General features: G+C 46.4%; 1 protein-coding gene across 7 annotated transcripts in view; it reads left to right on the top strand.

The window, feature by feature from the left end:
• CAB39 (calcium binding protein 39) overlaps positions 1 to 20,483 on the top strand; it is a 209,565-nt gene that overhangs the window by 61,847 nt on the left and 127,235 nt on the right. For all 7 annotated transcript variants that reach the window (XM_069213414.1, XM_069213415.1, XM_069213410.1 and 4 more), the window contains one exon: positions 4,889 to 5,057. In XM_069213414.1, the coding sequence (XP_069069515.1) occupies positions 4,889 to 5,057 (169 nt within the window). The remainder of the gene's footprint in view (positions 1 to 4,888; positions 5,058 to 20,483) is intronic.

The raw sequence follows: 20,483 nt of genomic DNA, 5'->3' as shown, positions 1-20,483 counted from the left end.
TATTGTAAAATACACCCCAGAGGGCACCTTAGAGGTGCCCCCTGAAACTTAACCGACTATCTGTGTAGGCTGACTAGTTTTAGCAGCCTGCCACAAACCGAGACATGTTGCTGGCCCCATGGGGAGAGTGCCTTTGTCACTCTGAGGCCAGTAACAAAGCCTGCACTGGGTGGAGATGCTAACACCTCCCCCAGGCAGGAATTGTCACACCTGGCGGTGAGCCTCAAAGGCTCACCTCCTTTGTGCCAACCCCGCAGGACACTCCAGCTAGTGGAGTTGCCCGCCCCCTCCGGCCAGGCCCCACTTTTGGCGGCAAGGCCGGAGAAAATAATGAGAAAAACAAGGAGGAGTCACTGGCCAGTCAGGACAGCCCCTAAGGTGTCCTGAGCTGAAGTGACTCTAACTTTTAGAAATCCTCCATCTTGCAGATGGAGGATTCCCCCAATAGGGTTAGGATTGTGACCCCCTCCCCTTGGGAGGAGGCACAAAGAGGGTGTACCCACCCTCAGGGCTAGTAGCCATTGGCTACTAACCCCCCAGACCTAAACACGCCCTTAAATTTAGTATTTAAGGGCTACCCTGAACCCTAGAAAATTAGATTCCTGCAACTACAAGAAGAAGGACTGCCTAGCTGAAAACCCCTGCAGAGGAAGCCCAGAAGACGACAACTGCCTTGGCTCCAGAAACTCACCGGCCTGTCTCCTGCCTTCCAAAGATCCTGCTCCAGCGACGCCTTCCAAAGGGACCAGCGACCTCGACATCCTCTGAGGACTGCCCCTGCTTCGAAAAGACAAGAAACTCCCGAGGACAGCGGACCTGCTCCAAGAAAAGCTGCAACTTTGTTTCCAGCAGCTTTAAAGAACCCTGCAAGCTCCCCGCAAGAAGCGTGAGACTTGCAACACTGCACCCGGCGACCCCGACTCGGCTGGTGGCGGTCCAACACCTCAGGAGGGACCCCAGGACTACTCTGATACTGTGAGTACCAAAACCTGTCCCCCCTGAGCCCCCACAGCGCCGCCTGCAGAGGGAATCCCGAGGCTTCCCCTGACCGCGACTCTTTGAACCTAAAGTCCCGACGCCTGGGAGAGACCCTGCACCCGCAGCCCCCAGGACCTGAAGGACCGGACTTTCACTGGAGAAGTGACCCCCAGGAGTCCCTCTCCCTTGCCCAAGTGGAGGTTTCCCCGAGGAATCCCCTCCTTGCCTGCCTGCAGCGCTGAAGAGATCCCGAGATCTCTCATAGACTAACATTGCGAACCCGACGCTTGTTTCTACACTGCACCCGGCCGCCCCCGCGCCGCTGAGGGTGAAATTTCTGTGTGGACTTGTGTCCCCCCCGGTGCCCTACAAAACCCCCCTGGTCTGCCCTCCGAAGACGCGGGTACTTACCTGCAAGCAGACCGGAACCGGGGCACCCCCTTCTCTCCATTCTAGCCTATGTGTTTTGGGCACCACTTTGAACTCTGCACCTGACCGGCCCTGAGCTGCTGGTGTGGTGACTTTGGGGTTGCTCTGAACCCCCAACGGTGGGCTACCTTGGACCAAGAACTGAACCCTGTAAGTGTCTTACTTACCGGGTAAAACTAACAAATACTTACCTCCCCTAGGAACTGTGAAAATTGCACTGTGTCCACTTTTGAAACAGCTATTTGTCAATAACTTGAAAAGTATACATGCAATTTTTATGATTTAAAGTTCCTAAAGTACTTACCTGCAATACCTTTCAAATGAGATATTACATGTAGAATCTGAACCTGTGGTTCTTAAAATAAACTAAGAAAAGATATTTTTCTATACAAAAACCTATTGGCTGGATTTGTCTCTGAGTGTGTGTACCTCATTTATTGTCTGTGTGTATGTACAACAAATGCTTAACACTACTCCTTGGATAAGCCTACTGCTCGACCACACTACCACAAAATAGAGCATTAGTATTATCTCTTTTTGCCACTATCTTACCTCTAAGGGGAACCCTTGGACTCTGTGCATGCTATTCCTTACTTTGAAGTAGCACATACAGAGCCAACTTCCTACACATCTGATGAATGGAAATGCAGTTGCATACCCGAGTGAAGTGAGAGAACACTTGGTTATTTGCCCATTTGATAACATGTTTATTTTATTTCAGTAAGTGCCAAAGCACACCTTGCAGCTAGTTCAGCCAAAGCAAATAAAATGAGCCCAAAAAGAATTAGACACAATGTTTAACTTTAATGAGTCATAGGCTTGGGTAAAAATTATTTTAGGGCATTTCTGGCCCCGTTGGGGGCAGATATGCCTATTTTTATCTGCCCCCTTGGGGCAGACTGGCCTATTTTTGGAAGGCCCATCTGCCCCCAAGTGGGGCAGAAAGCCCACCAGAGACCAGGGAAGATTTTATTTTATTTTTCAAAAAGAGGGTGGGTGTATGGCCATACCCCCACCACAAGTAAATGGGGCCACCAGTGGGCGGATGGGCCATTTAGCCCCGATCCACTCCCCGGTGGGGAAGAAAGCCTACTAGATGCCAAGGAATTCAAAAAAATAAATAAAAAATAGTAGGGTGATGGCTACCAATCAAAATGGGCATGGTTTTGCCCCCACACCAACTGAAGGGGATAACAGTCTTTCACCTCTCTCCCCGCACACTAAAACATCTTATCCCATGGCAAGCAAGGGGACATTTGATTATTTTGGGTTTTGATTTTACATTTGGGCCATGAGAGCTTCTCTAACTCTCAAAATCGTCCCACTTGGAATGGTGAGGCTGCACTTTTTGGACTTTGGGATGCTGCCATGTAGAAAAATCCACAAGACCTAGACACATCTGAAAACAAAACATCTGGGTGAGTCCAGGGTGGTGTGCTTCACATGCACCCCACACCATTTTCTTACCCACATTGTCTGGCAAACCTCCAACTTTGCTGGAAATCACACATTTTTCCCACATTTTTGTGATGGAACCTTCCGGAATTTGCAGGAATCCACAAAATTCCTACCACCCAGCTTTGTTGCATCTATGCCAATAAAAAATTCTGCCCCACTTTGCAGCCTAAAAATGTTTTTTTTTTCTTCAAACTGCCCTTTCGGACCAGCTTTGGTTCCCGCTCAATTTCAACTTATTTTTGGCTCGTCTCTGTCGCAGGCACTTGGCCCACCTACACAAGTGATGTATCCTTTTTATCGGGAGACTGAGGGGAACGTTGGGTGGGAGAACATTTGTCCCTGTGAGGTGATCCCACACAGATGTGGGAAAAATTTGTATTTCTTGTTTATTTTAGCTAAGTTTTAAGTTTGCTGAGAATTCTGGTAAGAAAACACTGGGAGATCCATGCAAGTGACACCTCCCGGGACTCCCTCGGGTGTCTAGTTTTCAGAAATGTTTGGGTTTGGTAGGTTTCCCTATATGGCTGCTGAGCCCAGGACCTAAAAAGCAGGTCCCTCTCCCCCCGCAAAAACAGGTAGTTTTGTATTTGATAATTTTGATGTGTCCACATAGTGTTTTGGGGCATTTCCTTTTGCGGGCACTCGGCCCACCCACACAAGTGAGATACCATTTTTATCAGGAGACTTTGGGGAACGCTGGGTGGAAGGAAATTTGTGGCTCCTTTCAGATTCCTTTCTGTCACCGAAATGTGAGGATAATGTTTTTTTGTTTTCTTTGGCCAAATTTTAAGGTTTGCTAAGGATTCTGGGTAACAGAACCTGGTGAGAGCCCCACAAGTCACCCCATCTTGGATTCCTCTAGGTGTCCAGTTTTAAAAAAAATGTACAGGTTTGGTAGGTTTCCCAAGGTACCCACACAATTGAGGTACCATTTTTATCGGGAGACTTGGGGGAACGCTGGGTGAAAAGAAATTTGGGGCTCCTCTCAGATTCCAAAACTTTGTCATAAAAGTGTGAGGAAGAATTTTTTTTTGTTTTTTGGGCCAAATTTTGAGGTTTGCAAAGGATTCTGGGTAACAAAGCCTGGTGAGAGCCCCACAAGTCACCACATCCTGGATTCCCCTAGGTGTCTAGTTTTAAAAAAAATGCACAGGTTTGGTAGGTTCCCGTAGGTGCCGGCTGAGCTAGAGATCCAAATCCATGGGTAGCTTATGTGGACAAAACGTTATGAGGGCCTAAGCGTGAACTGCCCCAAAAAGCCAAAAAAGGGCCTGGCACCTGAGTGGGGAAAAGGCCTGGCAGCGAAGGGTTAAAAAGTGATCTGGATGCTGCGGATACAGACCGCTGAAGGTGCTGTAGAGATCCGGTGACTATTCATCGGGCTACCCTGATATCCATGAGCACAGTGGTCGTCTCTGGCCTCAGGTCTTGGTCTCTAATGAGCTTTACAAATGGCATAACTATCTGTTAAACAGTATGTGTCATACCTAAGCTTGGATATGTTCAGGGGAATGTCATGTTTATTCTGAATAAAAGCAAGAGATGTTCAAATGTATCCTTGAGTTTTAACATGCTCCTAAACTTGGTTGCATTAATTAAAAATAGTCAGTGTTTGAGCCTAGTAAGATTTAAGTCTAGATTTTTTGTCTAGAATTGCTGATCTATTGATAGTTGCTTACTTCTTAATTCCATCCCATCTTACGCAGTTTGTGTGCTTCAGAGACTCGTAGAGTTACTTTCACCAGAAAGGTGACTAGTGTTTCATTAAAATACATGCAGTGAACAGCGGACTGTTGAAAACGAATAATTGGCATCAGTTGGTTGTGATAGGATTTTTTTTTAAACATACTTAACATGTTTGTCCCATTCATATCCATAATTGTGAAGGCAAGTCACAATTATCATACATAAGTTACATGTGGTGTTTGTTTGATAACTAATGGGAGCTGAGAACATTATATTTAGTGTATTCACTATACCTTGTTATGAATTATTTTGTAACAATTTGTTTTTCCTTTTACAGCTATGAATCTCCGGAAATCGCTCTGAATTGTGGTATAATGTTAAGAGAATGCATCCGACATGAACCACTGGCTAAAATTATATTGTGGTCTGAACAGTTCTATGATTTCTTTAGATATGTGGAAATGTCAACATTTGATATTGCTTCAGATGCATTTGCTACCTTCAAGGTAATTTATTACCATTTTTTCATGACTGATTTAAGCTTTAAGCAGTATGACATTGAGCCCACTTTAATCATGCCAGTTTGCCAAAAGTACACATTTTTCAAGCAAACCTTGGATAGACTAAGAGAAATTACAGAAATCAAAGCCTTACTCAGTTCTGCAAGCATATAAACAATAATAGTGTCCTCCTATTTCAGAAGCACAGTATTTATCTGTCAGATGAACCTGACATCAGTGGAGGCATTTTATTTTCTTGAGAGCTTATTTTGTTGCCAAAAGAGTCCTTTATTCACTGTAGATGCTATAAAGTAAACAATTACTATAAAGGCAGCATGGCACATTCTAATGGCTTTCTTTGCAATGCCTGGCCTTCTAGTGATTCACTATCATAAAGCTCTGCACAGGTTGCTTTAAATTGACACCACAGTACCATCAAGTGCCAATTCAGTTTTGGATTTTGTATCAAAGTGCCTCTTTTTGACATGACTCACACTCACACTCTCACACACTCTTACTTGTTTACCCAATTGACAAAACCTTTAGCACCCACTGGAAGTCACTAGTAAATGGTACCCCTGGTGCATAGGGCGTGGGGTAATAAAGAGGGTCCCAGGCTGCAGCATACATTTTGCCACCCTAAGGGACCCCTCACGAAGCACATGATAGGCTGCCATTGCAGGCTGGGTGTCTTGGTGCAGACAAAAGTGAAAACAAGATATGGCACACAGTCTGTGTGTCATGTCACATAACACTGCATGGATTATGTGTAAGTCGCCCCTCTAACAGGCCTCACAGCCCTAATATAGCATAATATTACATGCAAGGGCATATCTGCTTGTTAGTTCTTAGACATAGTAAGTGACCAGGGAATCCATTTTACATGCAGGTGCTGTACACTGGTCAGTAGGGGTTCTGCAGCTACTTGATGGCTTCACTGAAGTAGGGATGTTTAGTATCAACATCTTACATTGGTGAACCCACACTGATGCCACTGTTGGACTTACCAATACATGCACCCAGAGGGCACCTTAGAGGTGTTCCCTAAAACCATACTAGCCTCTGGTGTGCTTATAGACTGCTTTTCTGCCAGCCTGCCACCCGAGACACTGTTCCGAACCCCTAGGGTGAGACCCTTCTGCTCCCAGGAGGCCCAGAACAAAAGCCTATCTGGGAAGTGGGAGTAACAACTCCTCCCACAAGATGACCTACTGATTGGACTTCCTAAGACGGCAAGTCTTAAGGGCTGCCACCTGGGAACTGCGAATCTGACTCCCCTCACATGAGGGAGCTCCCTCCTGTCCAGAGTCCACTTGGCACCCAGACAGGTGGAAAATTCTGCTAGATTAGCTAGTAAGGTCGGCGTGCCTCCTCTAGGCTAGTACCACCCCTAAGGTGGGCTGCTGCAAGGCGGAGACTATTTTTCAGAGATAGCGGTCATTGGCTACTCCCTTACACACCCCAAATGCCCCTAAAATCAGTATTTTGTGGAGTCCTTGGCACCAAAGAGCAGATCCTGATGACCTAAGAAGACCAAGGACACAGAAGAGCCATGAAAGCAGAAGAGGAGAAAAGAAGCAGCTGACCTGTTACCAACCCTGCCGAGGTGTCTGCATCTCTCGTCAAAATCTACATCAAAGTTTGACTTTTCTTGCAGCTGCGACTCCAGAAACCCAGGAGAACCGGTTGCCTTCAAAAAAGTCTGAAGACCTCCTGTGAACTGTGGACCTTGTCTCCAGCAAGCTCCAAAAGAAAGGACTCTCAAGCCTCTGGAACCACCAAATGCTGACACCTTAAGTCACCACTAGGCCTGGCATCTCTGACTTTTTTGAAGTGGACCACCGGTGCCAGCAAGGTTCCCCGGCTCCCCAGAGTGCGAGTCCTTTGTGGTTTGACCCCTCCTGGACTCTCCGACAGCTTCTGCACCCAGCCCCTTTCTACCGCGACTGCTCCAGTTAGGAAAAGCCAACACCAAAGGACACCTCTGCACCCATCTCACCTGAGCCATGGAGAAGAGGTTCAAAGGTGTCTACCTGTGCTTGAGCATCGTGAGGCCTGAACCGTGCTTTTGGATCAGCTAGACTGGCCTCCCAGGCAGAGCCTGCAGCCTATTTCCACAGTGACGGACCCCCGTAGAACGCATTGGCCACCCAACGCTGTTCTGCACTCTGCGCCTCACCCGTGCCATTGAAGGTGCTACCTTGGACCTTGGCCACTACTCAACTCTTGGAGATTGGTCTTTTAAGTCGCTGTACTCTACCTGTTCGCAGAACTTGTCTTTCCTCTCAGAGGATAACGTTGCAGAGCTCAGAAATTGCACTGTGTCCACTTTTTGAAGTGAAAAGCATTCCTATTTAAAAACGTACTTTATTGATTTTTCTCTGATTCCTAAACATATTTAAAGATACCTACTTTTTTTTTAAATAAATTGGTGTGGATCTCTTTCTTGAGTTCTGTGTCTCATTTATTGACTATTGTCTGGATTTAAAGATGTATTGCTCTCACAGTACCCATAAATGGAGCACTTTTGGATTGCATTGCAAGCCCCGTCCAGTGACTGGGGAACCCCTGGAGCCTTTAACACGATATTCAAATACCACATAAAAGGCCTTCACAGGAGCTCAACCTGGCACCCTATCAACACCTTAAGGGACCCCAACTTAAGGAGCTCTGTAAAGCATGGAAACTTGCCACAGGGCCTAAACCTAAAAAAGCCCACCTGTAGATGTTGCTGGCAGAGGCTAAGGCCATGGCAAGATGAAATCCCCCCCCCCCCCCCCCCCCCCACTGGTGAAGTGAAGGAAAATGCAGAAGTGATGGAAGTCAAAGATGACTCCAGCTCTACCTCTTCTACCCCACTAAGAACATTTCTAGTAGTGTCTCACAAGATCTAGATACTGAAGATGCCGATTTTCAGAAACTAGCCACAGTGGTAGCCTTCGAGGCTAATCTCTTACCTATAGAAGAAAAAGCTGAGGTGGGCATGGACCCTGATCTCTAGTGGCAGCAAACTTATAACTAGGGAGGACACTTGTGACCCTAAAATTCCCAAAGGGATTATGCCAAAGTACTCTGAAGATGATGATATCACCAAATGGTTCACAGCCTTTGAAGAGAGCTTGTAGAGACAGGAAGGTCAGCCTTAAGTATTGGGGCTCTCTCCTTTGAGAACTGGTCTCTGCTGCACGGGTAGACTCCTGACATTGAATGAGGCAGATACTGAGTCCTATGACCTCATGAAAGATACCCCGATTAAGGGCTTCGGACTCGCAATTGAGGAGAATAGGATCAGGTTCAGTGATACTTGAAAAAACGTCAGACCTGGGTAGATTTTGTAGAGTTTTCAGTGAAAACACAAGTTGGTTGGCTAAAAGATAACAATGTGTGTGAATATTGTAGGAAAAGTACCTTCTTTCTGGCATGGTTCCCCCCACATTTTGCCTATTGTCAATATGTTTTGACCGTGTTCACTGGGATCCTGCTAACCAGGACCCCAATGACTGTGCTCTCTCCCTCTAAACTTGGTTGCTTGGACCACACCCCCCCCCCCCCCCCCCCCCCAACACATTTGGCATACTAGTGCCCCCATATAAGTCCCTAGTATATGGTACCCAGGGTATTGGGGTACCGAGGTTCCCCATGGGCTGCAGCACGTATTATGCCACCCATGGGGAACCCATGCAAAGTGAATCTGCAGGTCTGCCCTTGCAGCCTTTGTGAAAGGGTACATGCACCCTTTTCACTGCAGGTCACTGCACCAGGTCACTGCAAGTCACCCCTATGGTAGGCCCCCCTAGCCCAGAGGGCAGGATGCAAGCACCTTTGTGTCAGGGCACTCCTGCATGAGCAGAGGTGCCCCTATGAACTCCAGCTCCATTTTCATGGACTTTGTGAGTGCAGGAATGCCATTTTACGAGTGTACTGAACATAGGTCACTACCTGTGTCCAGCTACGTAATGGTAACTCCGAACCTAGGCATGTTTGGTATCAAACATATCGGAATCTTACCCCCCAATACTGTTTGCAGTAATGGAAGTATGATTCCATGCACTCTGGAGGCTTCTTAGAGGCCTCCCCAAGCCACTGGTGTGCTTTGAAGGACAAATTTGGTGCCCTCCTTTGCCTAAACCAGTTTTCACCGGTCCAGGGACCTCCAGGCCCTGCTCTGGTGCGAAAGTTGACAATGGAAAGGGGAGTGACCACTCCTGTGTCCATCAGCACCCCAGCGGTGGTGTCTAGTGCTCCTCCAGATGGTTCTTTGATTCTGCCATCTTGAATCCAAGGTGGGCAGAGGCCTCTGGGAGTATCTGAGTGACCAGGTCAGGCAGGGGATGGCAGAGCTCCCTCCTGGGGGCCAATCACCCTTCCAGGGCTATTTAGGGTCTCCCTCTTGGGTGGGGTCCTCAGATTTGGCTTGCAAGATTCCAGCAGGACTCCTCTGTAACTTCGACTTCTGGCCACCGGAACTGCGGCCGGAACTGAGACTGGACCCTCCAGGGACCGACAGTCTGCATCCACGACGAAGAGACTGCTTGCAAAATTGTTTCCACGGCTCCTTCCAGCTTCTGCAACATTTCCCCGGCTGTGCATCCTCTGAGGCCAGCAAGTCTTCAGTCTGCACAAGAAGGAAGAAAGAGACTCTGTTTGATTGAAGGAGTCACTCCCCTGCACCTGCAGGCACCAACTGCAACGACGACCGGCTGCGTGGATCTCCTCTCGTCCTGAGCTGCGTGGATCCTGCATCACTGGTGGTCTGGAGTGGGTCCCCTTGGTCCTCTTTGCCAGCTGTCCAACTTTGGTGAAGGTAAGCCCTTGCCTTCCCAAGCAGGACAAGTACCCATGTGCACCGCGTCTCTTGAAGCCCCCCCAAAAGCTCCCTTCTACAGATTCCACTTATCTGGGTGGGGGTCCTGCAATAGCATTCCATTTTTTTAGTATATAGTTTGGGCTTTCTCTGTAAGGTCACTATCACTATTGTATATTGCTATTGCACTGTTTTCTAATGCTATTTACGCCTATTTCTGATTTACTATTGCACATATTTAGTGTGTTTACTTACCTCCTTTTGGAGGGTTGCCTATCGAGTGCTTTTGGTAATTGTGTCGCTAAAATAAAGTATCTTTATTTTTGTAACACTGAGTGTTTTCTTTCATGTGTGTAAGTGCTGGACATATTGGGAGGAGAGAGTCCTTTTCACTGAGGCCAGAGACCCAGTACCTGGTGCCACTAGGAGAGTGATAGTGCCTCAGCAATGTAGAGAATTTCTCCTAACATTAGCCCATGACATCCACTAGCTGGGCAATGTGTCCAGGCAAAAACGTAGAGTAGGTTAGTGAACCACTTCTACTGGTCAGTATGTCCCAGACTGTGAAGGAGTTTTATAACTCCTTTGCCATCTGTCAGACCAGTGGCAAGAGAGGTGGCCACCCAAAGGCCCCCTTAATTCCACTTCCAGTGGTTGGGGTTCCCTTTGAGAGGGTAAGGTTTGATATTGTTTCCTGACATCAACATCTGTCAGTGGCCTCTGATTGTTGCTTTATTTATGGACCGGATTCTCCTTGGGTTGGAGGCAGAAGTCAGACCCAAGGGGTGGCATAAGCCACATCACTTGGTTGGCCATGGTGGTACTGTCTGCCTGCTGGGATGCATCTGCGATCCAGTTAAAGTTAGGAGTGTCCTAGATGGGGGTCCACAGATAGGGAGAAGAGTTCCCCATGGGCTAGCTTAGTGGGTTTTGAGAATATAGACAGAGAGATCCAACTGGGTACAGCGTGACGTAGAACTGGCAAGTGCTGCCCCTGCAGTTACTGGCCATTGCCCATGTTTTATTGTCCCGAGCAGGGAAGCCCATCAAGGTTTTTATTGGTCTTCCTGACTTTACGCTGGTGGGTCATGGTTTTGGAAATTACCCTTTCTGCAGGGTTATCCCTAAACCTTTTGCCTTTCTCCTCCTATTAGTCTGACAATCTTTTTTGTTGGCTTTAGGACTCTAGCACTGTTTAGCAGTGGTGAATTACCTAAGGTGCATGGGCTCTCTGTCTCTGAAAACTGGAAATGATTGGCTTACATCTATTTGGTGTATTTAATTGACCTGTAAGTCCCTTGTAAAGTGGTGTACTCTGGGCCTGTAAATTAAATGCTACTAGTGGGCCTGCAGAGCTGATTGCACCACCCACAGAAGTAGCCTTTCAAGCTTGTCTCGGGCCTGCCACTGCTGTCTTTGTGTGCAGTTTACTGCCACATTGACTTGGCATACAAACTTCTTGCAAAGCTTGAAACTCTGTTTGATGACGTGTGGCTGTAGATGCACATGCTTCGAAATGCAAACCAACTTCGGTACTAAAAACTTCAGATTCAACACCTGAACCGATCCTAGAGACTATGGCAGAAAGGATCGACCCAGAACAAGAAAATATACATCAAGCCCAAAAGTTGATGTATTATGGCGAAGGCAGTGCAATTGATGCCTTCCATATCTAAGAGTCAGCTTACCTTTGAGGAGGACATTGAACCGCCAGTACCTCCTAAAAAGAATAAGGAGGACATTGCCACTAGTCCTTTGTATATTTCTCCACCACCTCTAACCCCTTTTTCACCACTCATACCTCATTCACCACATCATTCCCTTGATGATATAGGTGATGATACACCTTTAGGATCCCCACAGTCATACATAGAAGATCAGGGAGATTGAGACATTACATAGCAGCCACCTACAGATCCACGGAATGCATATGATCTAGACCCTACTGGAGATAATGATCCAGATCTCTACTCAGCTAAACCCTCACCCCCAGATGATGCATCATTCCAGGAACTTATTGCTAGGGCCAGTTCATACGATCAAGTCCCATTGAATAAAGATCCTATTGAGGATGACTTTCTTTTCGAGACATTGTCTTCTACCGTAAGGGCATGTCAGTACTTGCCTATGTTGAAAGTGATGACACGTCTTGTAGAAGAGATCTTTAGAGATCCAGTGTGAGCATGCATAAAAACACGAAGAGTAGACAAATATAAGGCTGCACCCTCAAACCCTATAAATATTAAGGGTCAACTCACCCCATCTTTTCGTAGTTTCAAATGCACGGAAAAGGACAAACTGCCAAACATCGGCAGATGCCTCTCCACCTGATAGGCAGCTAGGCTTATCGGAGGGTAGTGCTAAGTATTTGTTGTACTCACAGAGGCAATAACTGAGACACACACTCAGAGAATGAACCCAAGACCAATTTAGAAAAAAATAACAATTCTTTTATGTAAGTTTCAAACCCAAGAACTTCAAAATCAGGTAAGTAGACTTTTAAGCATAAATACTTTTTAGGTTCAGCAATCAAACCCAGGATTAACATTGACTTACGTGATTGAGCTCAGGGAGCAAAGGTAAGTACTGGGCCCTGATAAAACCACACTAACAGTTCAACCTGGTGACTGGCACTGGGGGTGGCAGGGCGGGGGCGCAGAAACATGTCTGTGGTGGCTGAACTGGTCAGGGCCAGTCAGTTAACACACTAGTAGTTGGTAGGTTTTCAGGGGGGCATCTCTAAGGTGCCCTCCGTATGCATTTATTAATCCATCACTGGAGTCAGTGAGAGTTTATTATTCTGAGATGTTGGTTACCAAACATCCCAGGATTCAGAGAAGCCATCTTGTAGCTGTGGAAACCGTTATGACTAGTGTCCAGCACATGCGTTTAAAATGGCTTCCTTGTGCACTTACTGTGTCTCCGAATCGACTGAAAAATAGCAGGGGCATATCTGTACATGCTTGTATGCCCTCATATGTGCCTGGATGCACCCTGCCTTAGGGGTGACTTACACCTGGCACATGCAATGATAGGGGACGTAGCACACAGGGGTGTGAGACAGGTCATGTTTTCAATTTAGCCTGCACCAACACATGCAGTCTGCAATGACAGTATTGTGTGGGTTTGGTGAGGGGTCCTGGAGGGTGTCGCAATTGGTGCCGCCGCCATCAGACTCCTTCTATAGTACCCCTAAGTACCAGGGATGCCATTTACTAGGGTCTTACATTGGTAGCTAAAGAGTTTGCCAATTGTGCAAAACAGCTGTGCGGTTTTGGGGAAAGCGATCTGGCACTAGGGACCTGATTAGCAGAGACCCAGTGCACTAACAGTCGAAGTCACTTCAGAAACCACGCAAAAAATGCTTCACTGAAGATAAGGATGTTTAGTATCAAACATTTCGTTTTGGTGAACTCACACTGATGCCAGTGTTGTATTTACCAATACATGCACCCAGAGGGCACTTTAGAGGTGACCCCTGAGATGCTAAAAGCCTCTTTTGTGCTCAGTCTGGTTTCTACCAGCCTGCCACCCGAGACACTGTTCTGGACCCCTAGCGCGAGCGCCTTCAGCTCTCAGGAGACCCAGAACAAAAGCCTGTCCGGGAAGACATCCCACAATATGACCTACTGATTAATGCTTAATGCTGCTTAGGTGTCAAGTCTGAAAGGGCTGCCTCCTTTGAAATGGGAATCTGGCTCCCCTCAGAGGAGAGGAAGCCAGCCCCCGTCCAGAACCCATTTGGCACTTAGACAGGTGGGAAAATTAGTCGGGTATGTGTGCCACATCCAGGCCAGTATCACTCCTAAGGTGGGCTACTGCAGGTGGACTAGATTTTTCAAAGGTAGCCCTCTTTGAGATGGCATACCTAGGAGTTCTGTGTCTGGGGTATGCGGAGGGACGAAGTAAGTCCAAGGATCAGTAGCCCATTGATTACATTACCTACGCACCCCTAATACCCCTAAATTCACTATTTAGTGGAGCCCATGTCACCATAGAAGCAGATCCTGATGACCTAAGAAGACCAAGAACACAGAAGAGCAGCAGAAGAGGAGAAAAGAAGCAGTTGACCTGGTACCAACCCCTCTCGCCTTTCTGCATCCCTCATTGAAATCTGCACCAAAGTCAACACGTCCTGTAGCTGTGACTCCAGAAACCTGGGAGGCCTGTCTGCCTTTGAAAAAAGCCTCAAGACCTCCTGTGAACAGCAGACCTTGTCTCCAGCAGACTCCAAAAGTAGTGATGCTGAAGCCTCTGATACCACTAAAACCCGACACTTAAATTCACCACTGCACCTGTGTCTCTGACCCGAGTTGAAGTGGACCACCGGTGCTAACAAGTTTCCCCAGCTCATGGTTTCACCCCTCCTGGACTCGCTGACGACACCTGTAGCTTCTGCACGCAGCCCCCTCTACAACAGCCGCCCCAGTCAGATGAACCTGATACCAAAGAACACCTCTGCACCCGTCTCCCCTGAGCCGTGGAGAAGAGGACCAAAGGTGTCTACCTGTGTCCAAGCATTGTGAGGCCTGAGACCCGGTGTTGGTTCAGCCCATCTGGCCCCCGGGCCAGAGCCTGCGGCCAATTTCAGTATCGACTGATCATCTTAGGTATGCATTGGGCACCCAACACGGTTTTGCACTCTGCACCCTGCAGCCCCTGTGCCGCTGAAGGTGCACAATGGGTGCTGCTTTGGACTTTTCCCACTACTTACCTTAACCCCAGGAGGTTGGTTTTGTAAGTCGCTGTACTCTGCCTTTTTGAGTCGTGTCTTATTTATTGACTATTGTGTGCATTTGTAGTACCTTGCACTCCTCTGTTTTAAGCCTAAGGCTGCTTGACCATACTGCCTCTAAATAGAGCACTTTGGCATTGCATAGCAAACCCTGTTCACTCACTGGGGAGCCCCTGGACCATTTACACAGTATTCACATGAAGGACCAGCTTCCTACAGCGTTTTACTCTGAATTGGAAGTTTCATCTGGGGAGGCTTGAGTGATGTTTGAAGTGATGTTTTTTCTAGTACATAAATAACCACTGCCAAATAACTTTCAAGCACTACCTGTAACATTATTCTCAATTAAACCAGTCATGTAGAAAGTATTGTTAATCTCCTAAATTGTAATCACAATTGCAGCTTCTAAACAAAGTCATTAAAAAGTTACTAAACCGTCTCATCCCTTAATATATTGGGTCTTTAAGAGATAATTTTTTATTTTATTTTTATTTTACAAATTCAAAACAATTACTTCTCTTAGTGATAAAATGCAACGGTCTTAGCTAATATCTGACTTGTGAGGAGGGACCGAAGAAGAGAAGAAAAAATGTTTGTTGAAACCAAACAGGATTTTCTTTTATTGAAGAAAAAAAAAAAAAAACACTGCTGACAGTCCGTGCTTCCAGACCAAATGTCTGCAGTAATCAAAAGCGTGGCGAGGCTATATTGATATCGGAGGGATGAAATATCAGCCGTTCAAGAACTGAAATCAGCTTATCACTGATGTTCCTGCAAAGGATGGATTAGCCTACTATGTTGATAATGTTATCTTTGTGCTCTGCTGGATAAATACTTTATTGGGACAAAATTATTTGTATTAACCCATCCGTTCAGTGGATGATGTTGACTGCGCTTAGATTTGTGATGTTGCTAAAGCTATTTTGAGGCAAAACCTTGACAAATTGTTAATATTGGCTGGAAAATCATCATAAATACTTCATTTCGGCAGTTTCGCCCATAAAAGCATAACAGAATAAAACACATACAAACATTCAGCAATAAAATACATCAAATTATGCAATAAAAACAATAAAGGATAAAAACCAGACAAAGCTGGTAACCTCAGTTGACCATTTACCACTTCCAAGCCCCACCCTGCCCAGGTTGCTAAAAATACTGGTTGCTAAAAATACATTAACAATAAATCAAGGTCAGCATACTTACCGGAGAATAAGGCTTAAGATCGTGCATATTGACTTTTCCTAATCTTCCAGACCACGAACCAAAAACGTGACATGGCATAGACCAGGCTTTGTCTAGTATCGGACTTCAATATCCTGAGTGAGACGCAATATTCCCTCACCTCTAAAACCCTGCACACAGGAACAATCCATTTTTTCCTACTTTTAGTATAAGCCGGGCAGAAAAAGATAATTGTTTTTTGTCTCCCTGTCCGCCCCACACAAGTCACACGCAGTCCTAGCAATATGGGCCCTTAGATGCCCAGATGCCAGTAAATGCAGAAGTTGGCAGGCAACTATATCTAAATGGAAGGTACAATTTTGTAGCAAGAGGGGGCTGAATTTCTTCTAAGAATAGTTCAGATCTGAAGACATCCTTAACCGGAAGGAAAAAATTATTCAAGGTTCCATGTACTGAGAGGGACCACAAATTGGGCCAGTTTGTGTTGCCAATACATTTGTTTTAATTCAAGCTTACCAATGACGGGGACAGCCTCTGGTTTCTTCCACAATGCACCACATCCCAATTCCTTTAATAGACCTTTGACAAATCTTAGCCACTGGATATTTCCAGAACCAGAGATTCTTAACAACTGATTAAGCACAACACAATATGAATAAAGCTCGTGGGAGGCCCATAGTCTAGGCCAATATAGAATTGGCCTAATCCTCGCCCCCAATGTGATAGATTTAAAATCCAGGTCTAATCGAAGCTATAGGAGAGGGGTACTGCCTGGGAGCCCTAGCAAAGAGCTAAGAAAATGATTCTCAGTTACTAGTAGTTTAGGCAGTTATTAAGACCCCCACAATTCAGCCCCATAAAGGGTCTCATCTGGAGCCTGTGTTTTATATATTTGCCAAGCAAAAGTAATGGGTCATTAAGAAGAATTAAGAGATGCCCTTAGAAGTTCCCCCGTGCACTGCACTAATTTTAACCTCTGTTTTTCACATGGTACCTCCATTCTAGATCTTCGTTGAGGGTCAGCCTCAGATAGTCAAATACTTGACCCCGGTCCAAAGGGACACCAGATGACTTGGGGATTTGGTCTGGAGAAATGACTCTGATTGATGATCATAAATGCAGTTTTGTTCACATTTATTTCTAAGCCCTTCTCTGCGCAAAAACTCTTGAAGTACTTAAGAATTCTGTGCAACCCCATAGCTGATTTAGAAATCAAAAGGGTATCATCCGCAAATAATAATACTGGAATTTTGAGATTGGTCAACCTAGGGGTGGTTCCCTTCACAATAATTCAGATAAGCCACCAAATCATAAGCAGAAAGTAAGAAAAGGGTGGGTGCAAGGACGCAGCCCTAACTAAAACCTTGGGCCACAGAGAAGAGGTCTGACAACTCTCCACGAGGTCCTCAGCGCAGTTGGGCAGAATTATCACAGTGGAGTCTCATCAAAATGCCAGAAATCGTCAGGGACACCTAACTTGGCCAAAGTATGCCATAGAAAAGAACACAAATCAACAAATACAGTGTAAAAGCTGCCACTCCCTAATGTCACGGTTTTCCAATAAATTAACTGAATTCTAAAAACGTGGTCAATAGTACTAATACCCTTCCTAAATCCTGCTTATATATCTGTTAAAATGTCATTCTCTTCCATCCACAAGCGCAACTGATCTAGTATTATAGAGCTGAAAAGTTTGAGAGCAATCAATGAAACTTATTGGCCTGTAGTTGTAGGGATCAGCAGGGGAGCCATTTTTAAAAATGGGGATAATCTCTGCCCTGGCCCATGTGTAAGGAGTAAGGGCTCCTCCCAAAATATTATTAAATATAACCGAAAAATAGGGGCCCCAAACTCCCTATTCGTTTAGGAAGACATCCCTAGGGACTTTATTGGGGGTAATTTTAGCAATTGCAACTCTAACCGATATTGGGGCACAGAGGTTACCATTACCAAAGGCTGTTCTCCCACCCCCAACATCCAGAGGTACACACACACACACACACACACACCCACACCCACACCCACACCCACACCCACACCACCCACCACCCACCACCCACACCACACACCACACACACCCCCCAACACCACCACCACCCCCCCACACACACACACACCCCCCCAAACCTTTACTAGTTGCAAGCAGCTCATGATTGGGATAATCACCTATGGGCTACCCTGTCTAGAATGGGAAAGTTCACTTCCAGAACCAGGGTGTTGTGATCACTATCAAGCGAGGTAAAACAGACATTTCCCTGACTAATGGCCAGAGCCTGACATCCACTAAGAAATAGTCAAAAAGACTAGAATCAGGGGTTATAATTGAAGTTGTTACTCCCCACTGGGTCCGACCTTGTTCTCCTGTTTGAAACTCAAAGACCCTGTTTCATTGTGAAGGAATTAATTTGCAGGCCCAGGATGGGCCATTTCTTAATTGGAGACATAGACAGCCTTGGGATGCACCGAACATTATCTTCATCTGACATAATGGTTTCATCACAAATATCCACGGGTTAAAACTGGCAGTTAAAATCACCGTCCACAAGCATCAAAACACCCCCGGGGATATCCAACATATACTGAATCAACACCTCGATTAGGGGAGACTCCTGGTTGGCCCCTCCTGGACTAAGGTACACATTATATAGTTAGAGTATGAAACGCAGTGCATAATGCAACTCACAAAATATCCTGGGAGGGCACAGGGACTTCTCTAACCTGGCAAGATAATTCAGGTTATCAAGGAGAAGGAGGAGGGGGGGGGGGATCCGAGGTGACCCTCAGCAGCTGGGAGAGTCCCAAGAAGAGGAGGCAGCCCCCACAGGCGACCGCAGGCACAGGAGTCTCAGTGAGGCCCACTCAGCACACTTGAAGAAGAGTCCTACGTCGCAGGAGCAGATGCAGGAGACTGTGCTTTGCAAGGAAGAGTGCTGGAAGCCTGGGCTACACGGAGCTTGAAGATCCCTTGGAGGAGGGTCTAGTGGCAGTCCCAGAAGATGAAGTAGAAGATGCAGAGGAGTTATGCAGGAATCTTGCACGTCTATTCTGAGGACACACCTGATCCGATAGGGAAACCCTAAATAGCCTAGAAACGGGGATTTGTCACCCAGCAGAATGACCATCTATCAAGAGGGGACTGTGATGTCACCTGCCTGACCTGGCCACTCAGATGCTCCCAGGGGCCTCTGCCCACGATGGATTCAAGATGGCAGAATCAAGTGGCCACCTGGAGGAGCTCTGGGTGCCACCCCTGGGGTGGTGATGGACAGGGGAGTGGTCACTCCCCTTTCTGTTGTCCAGATTTGCACCAGAGCAGGGACCTGGGGTCCCTGGACTGATGCAAACTGGTGATGCAAGGAGTGCACCAAATGTGGCCTTAAAGCATACCGGTGGCTTGGGAAGGCTACCCTCTTCCAAGCCATGTAACACCTATTTCTAAGGGGGAGGGTGTTACCGGCCTCTCCCACAGAAAATCCTTTACTCTGCCTTACTCTGCCTGAGTAGGTGAAGCAGCAGGAGGGCAGAAACCTGTCTGAGGGGTGGCAGCAGCAGCGCCGTGCTGCTCAGAAACCCCAAAATACTAGCAGGAGCGCAATGCTGGTGGTCCTCTAAGGAGCCCCCAGAGTGCATGGAGTCATACAACCAATACTGGCAACAGTATTGGGGTATGATTCCAAACATGACCAAGTTCGGAGTTACCACTCTGTAGCTGGACACAGGTAGTGACTTATGCCCAGTACACGGGTAAAATGGCTTTCCCACACTTAACGAATAAGGGTTACTTACAGTGACCTGGTGCAGTGACCTATAGTGAAGGGGTGCATGCACCTTTTCACGCAGGCTGCAGTGGCAGTCCTGCAGACACATTTTACATGACCTTCCATGGGTGGCACAATACTTGCTGCAGCCTGTGGGGAGCTCCTTTTGCCCTGGGTACCTCAGTACCATATACTAGGGATTTATATGGGAGCACCAGTATGTCAATCGTGGGGTTGCTTAGTCCTAAGCAACCAAATTTAGAGGGAGAGAACAGAGTCACTGGGACCCTGGTTAGCAGGATCCCAGTGAACACAGTCAAAACACACTGACAGCAGGCAAAAAGTGGGGGTAACCATGCCAAAAACAGGGTACCTTCCTACAAGTAACATAAAAGTAGGCTCATTGTATAATACCAGAAATCCAAATGATATAAAAGTAGGTATGAGATGATTTGCACAAAGCTCTGACCAATAATCTGCGTGTGCTGATCTGATTTCAGTTACGCTGAACATGATGGTGTGTTAAGTGAGATAAATGATCGAAGGGATTTTATTTCGGTTCACCAGGTTCAGTGTGACCAACCACAAGACTGGTATCTATAACATACAGCAAGTAGCAAAACTGTTTCAAGTTAGATACATTTCTTCACCATCCTAGATGTTTTACTCATATTCTGAATATAATATCCCTAACCTTTGTGGTTGAGATGTTATTACCAAGCCCAGTGATATTAGGCAGCAGTTGAGGACCAAATCTCCCTGCAGGCTTCACTAAATTATGTGTCAAGAAAAGACAAAGGGCATAATGCGGGACATTCTGTGGCAGAATTATTGGGATATTTTATCATTTAAAGCACATTAATGCTGTCTTGTCACACGTTTTACTGGATTAACACCAGTTTAACACCTGCATACAGCAGTCGTCATTTGAAAAGAGCCCAATATCCTCT

This window comes from Pleurodeles waltl, chromosome 11, assembly GCF_031143425.1.
Source record: "Pleurodeles waltl isolate 20211129_DDA chromosome 11, aPleWal1.hap1.20221129, whole genome shotgun sequence".
In the NCBI taxonomy this organism is placed as follows: domain Eukaryota; kingdom Metazoa; phylum Chordata; class Amphibia; order Caudata; family Salamandridae; genus Pleurodeles; species Pleurodeles waltl.
The sequence above is the reverse complement of the archived record's forward strand: the minus strand, read 5'-3'. Positions and strand labels throughout refer to the sequence as shown.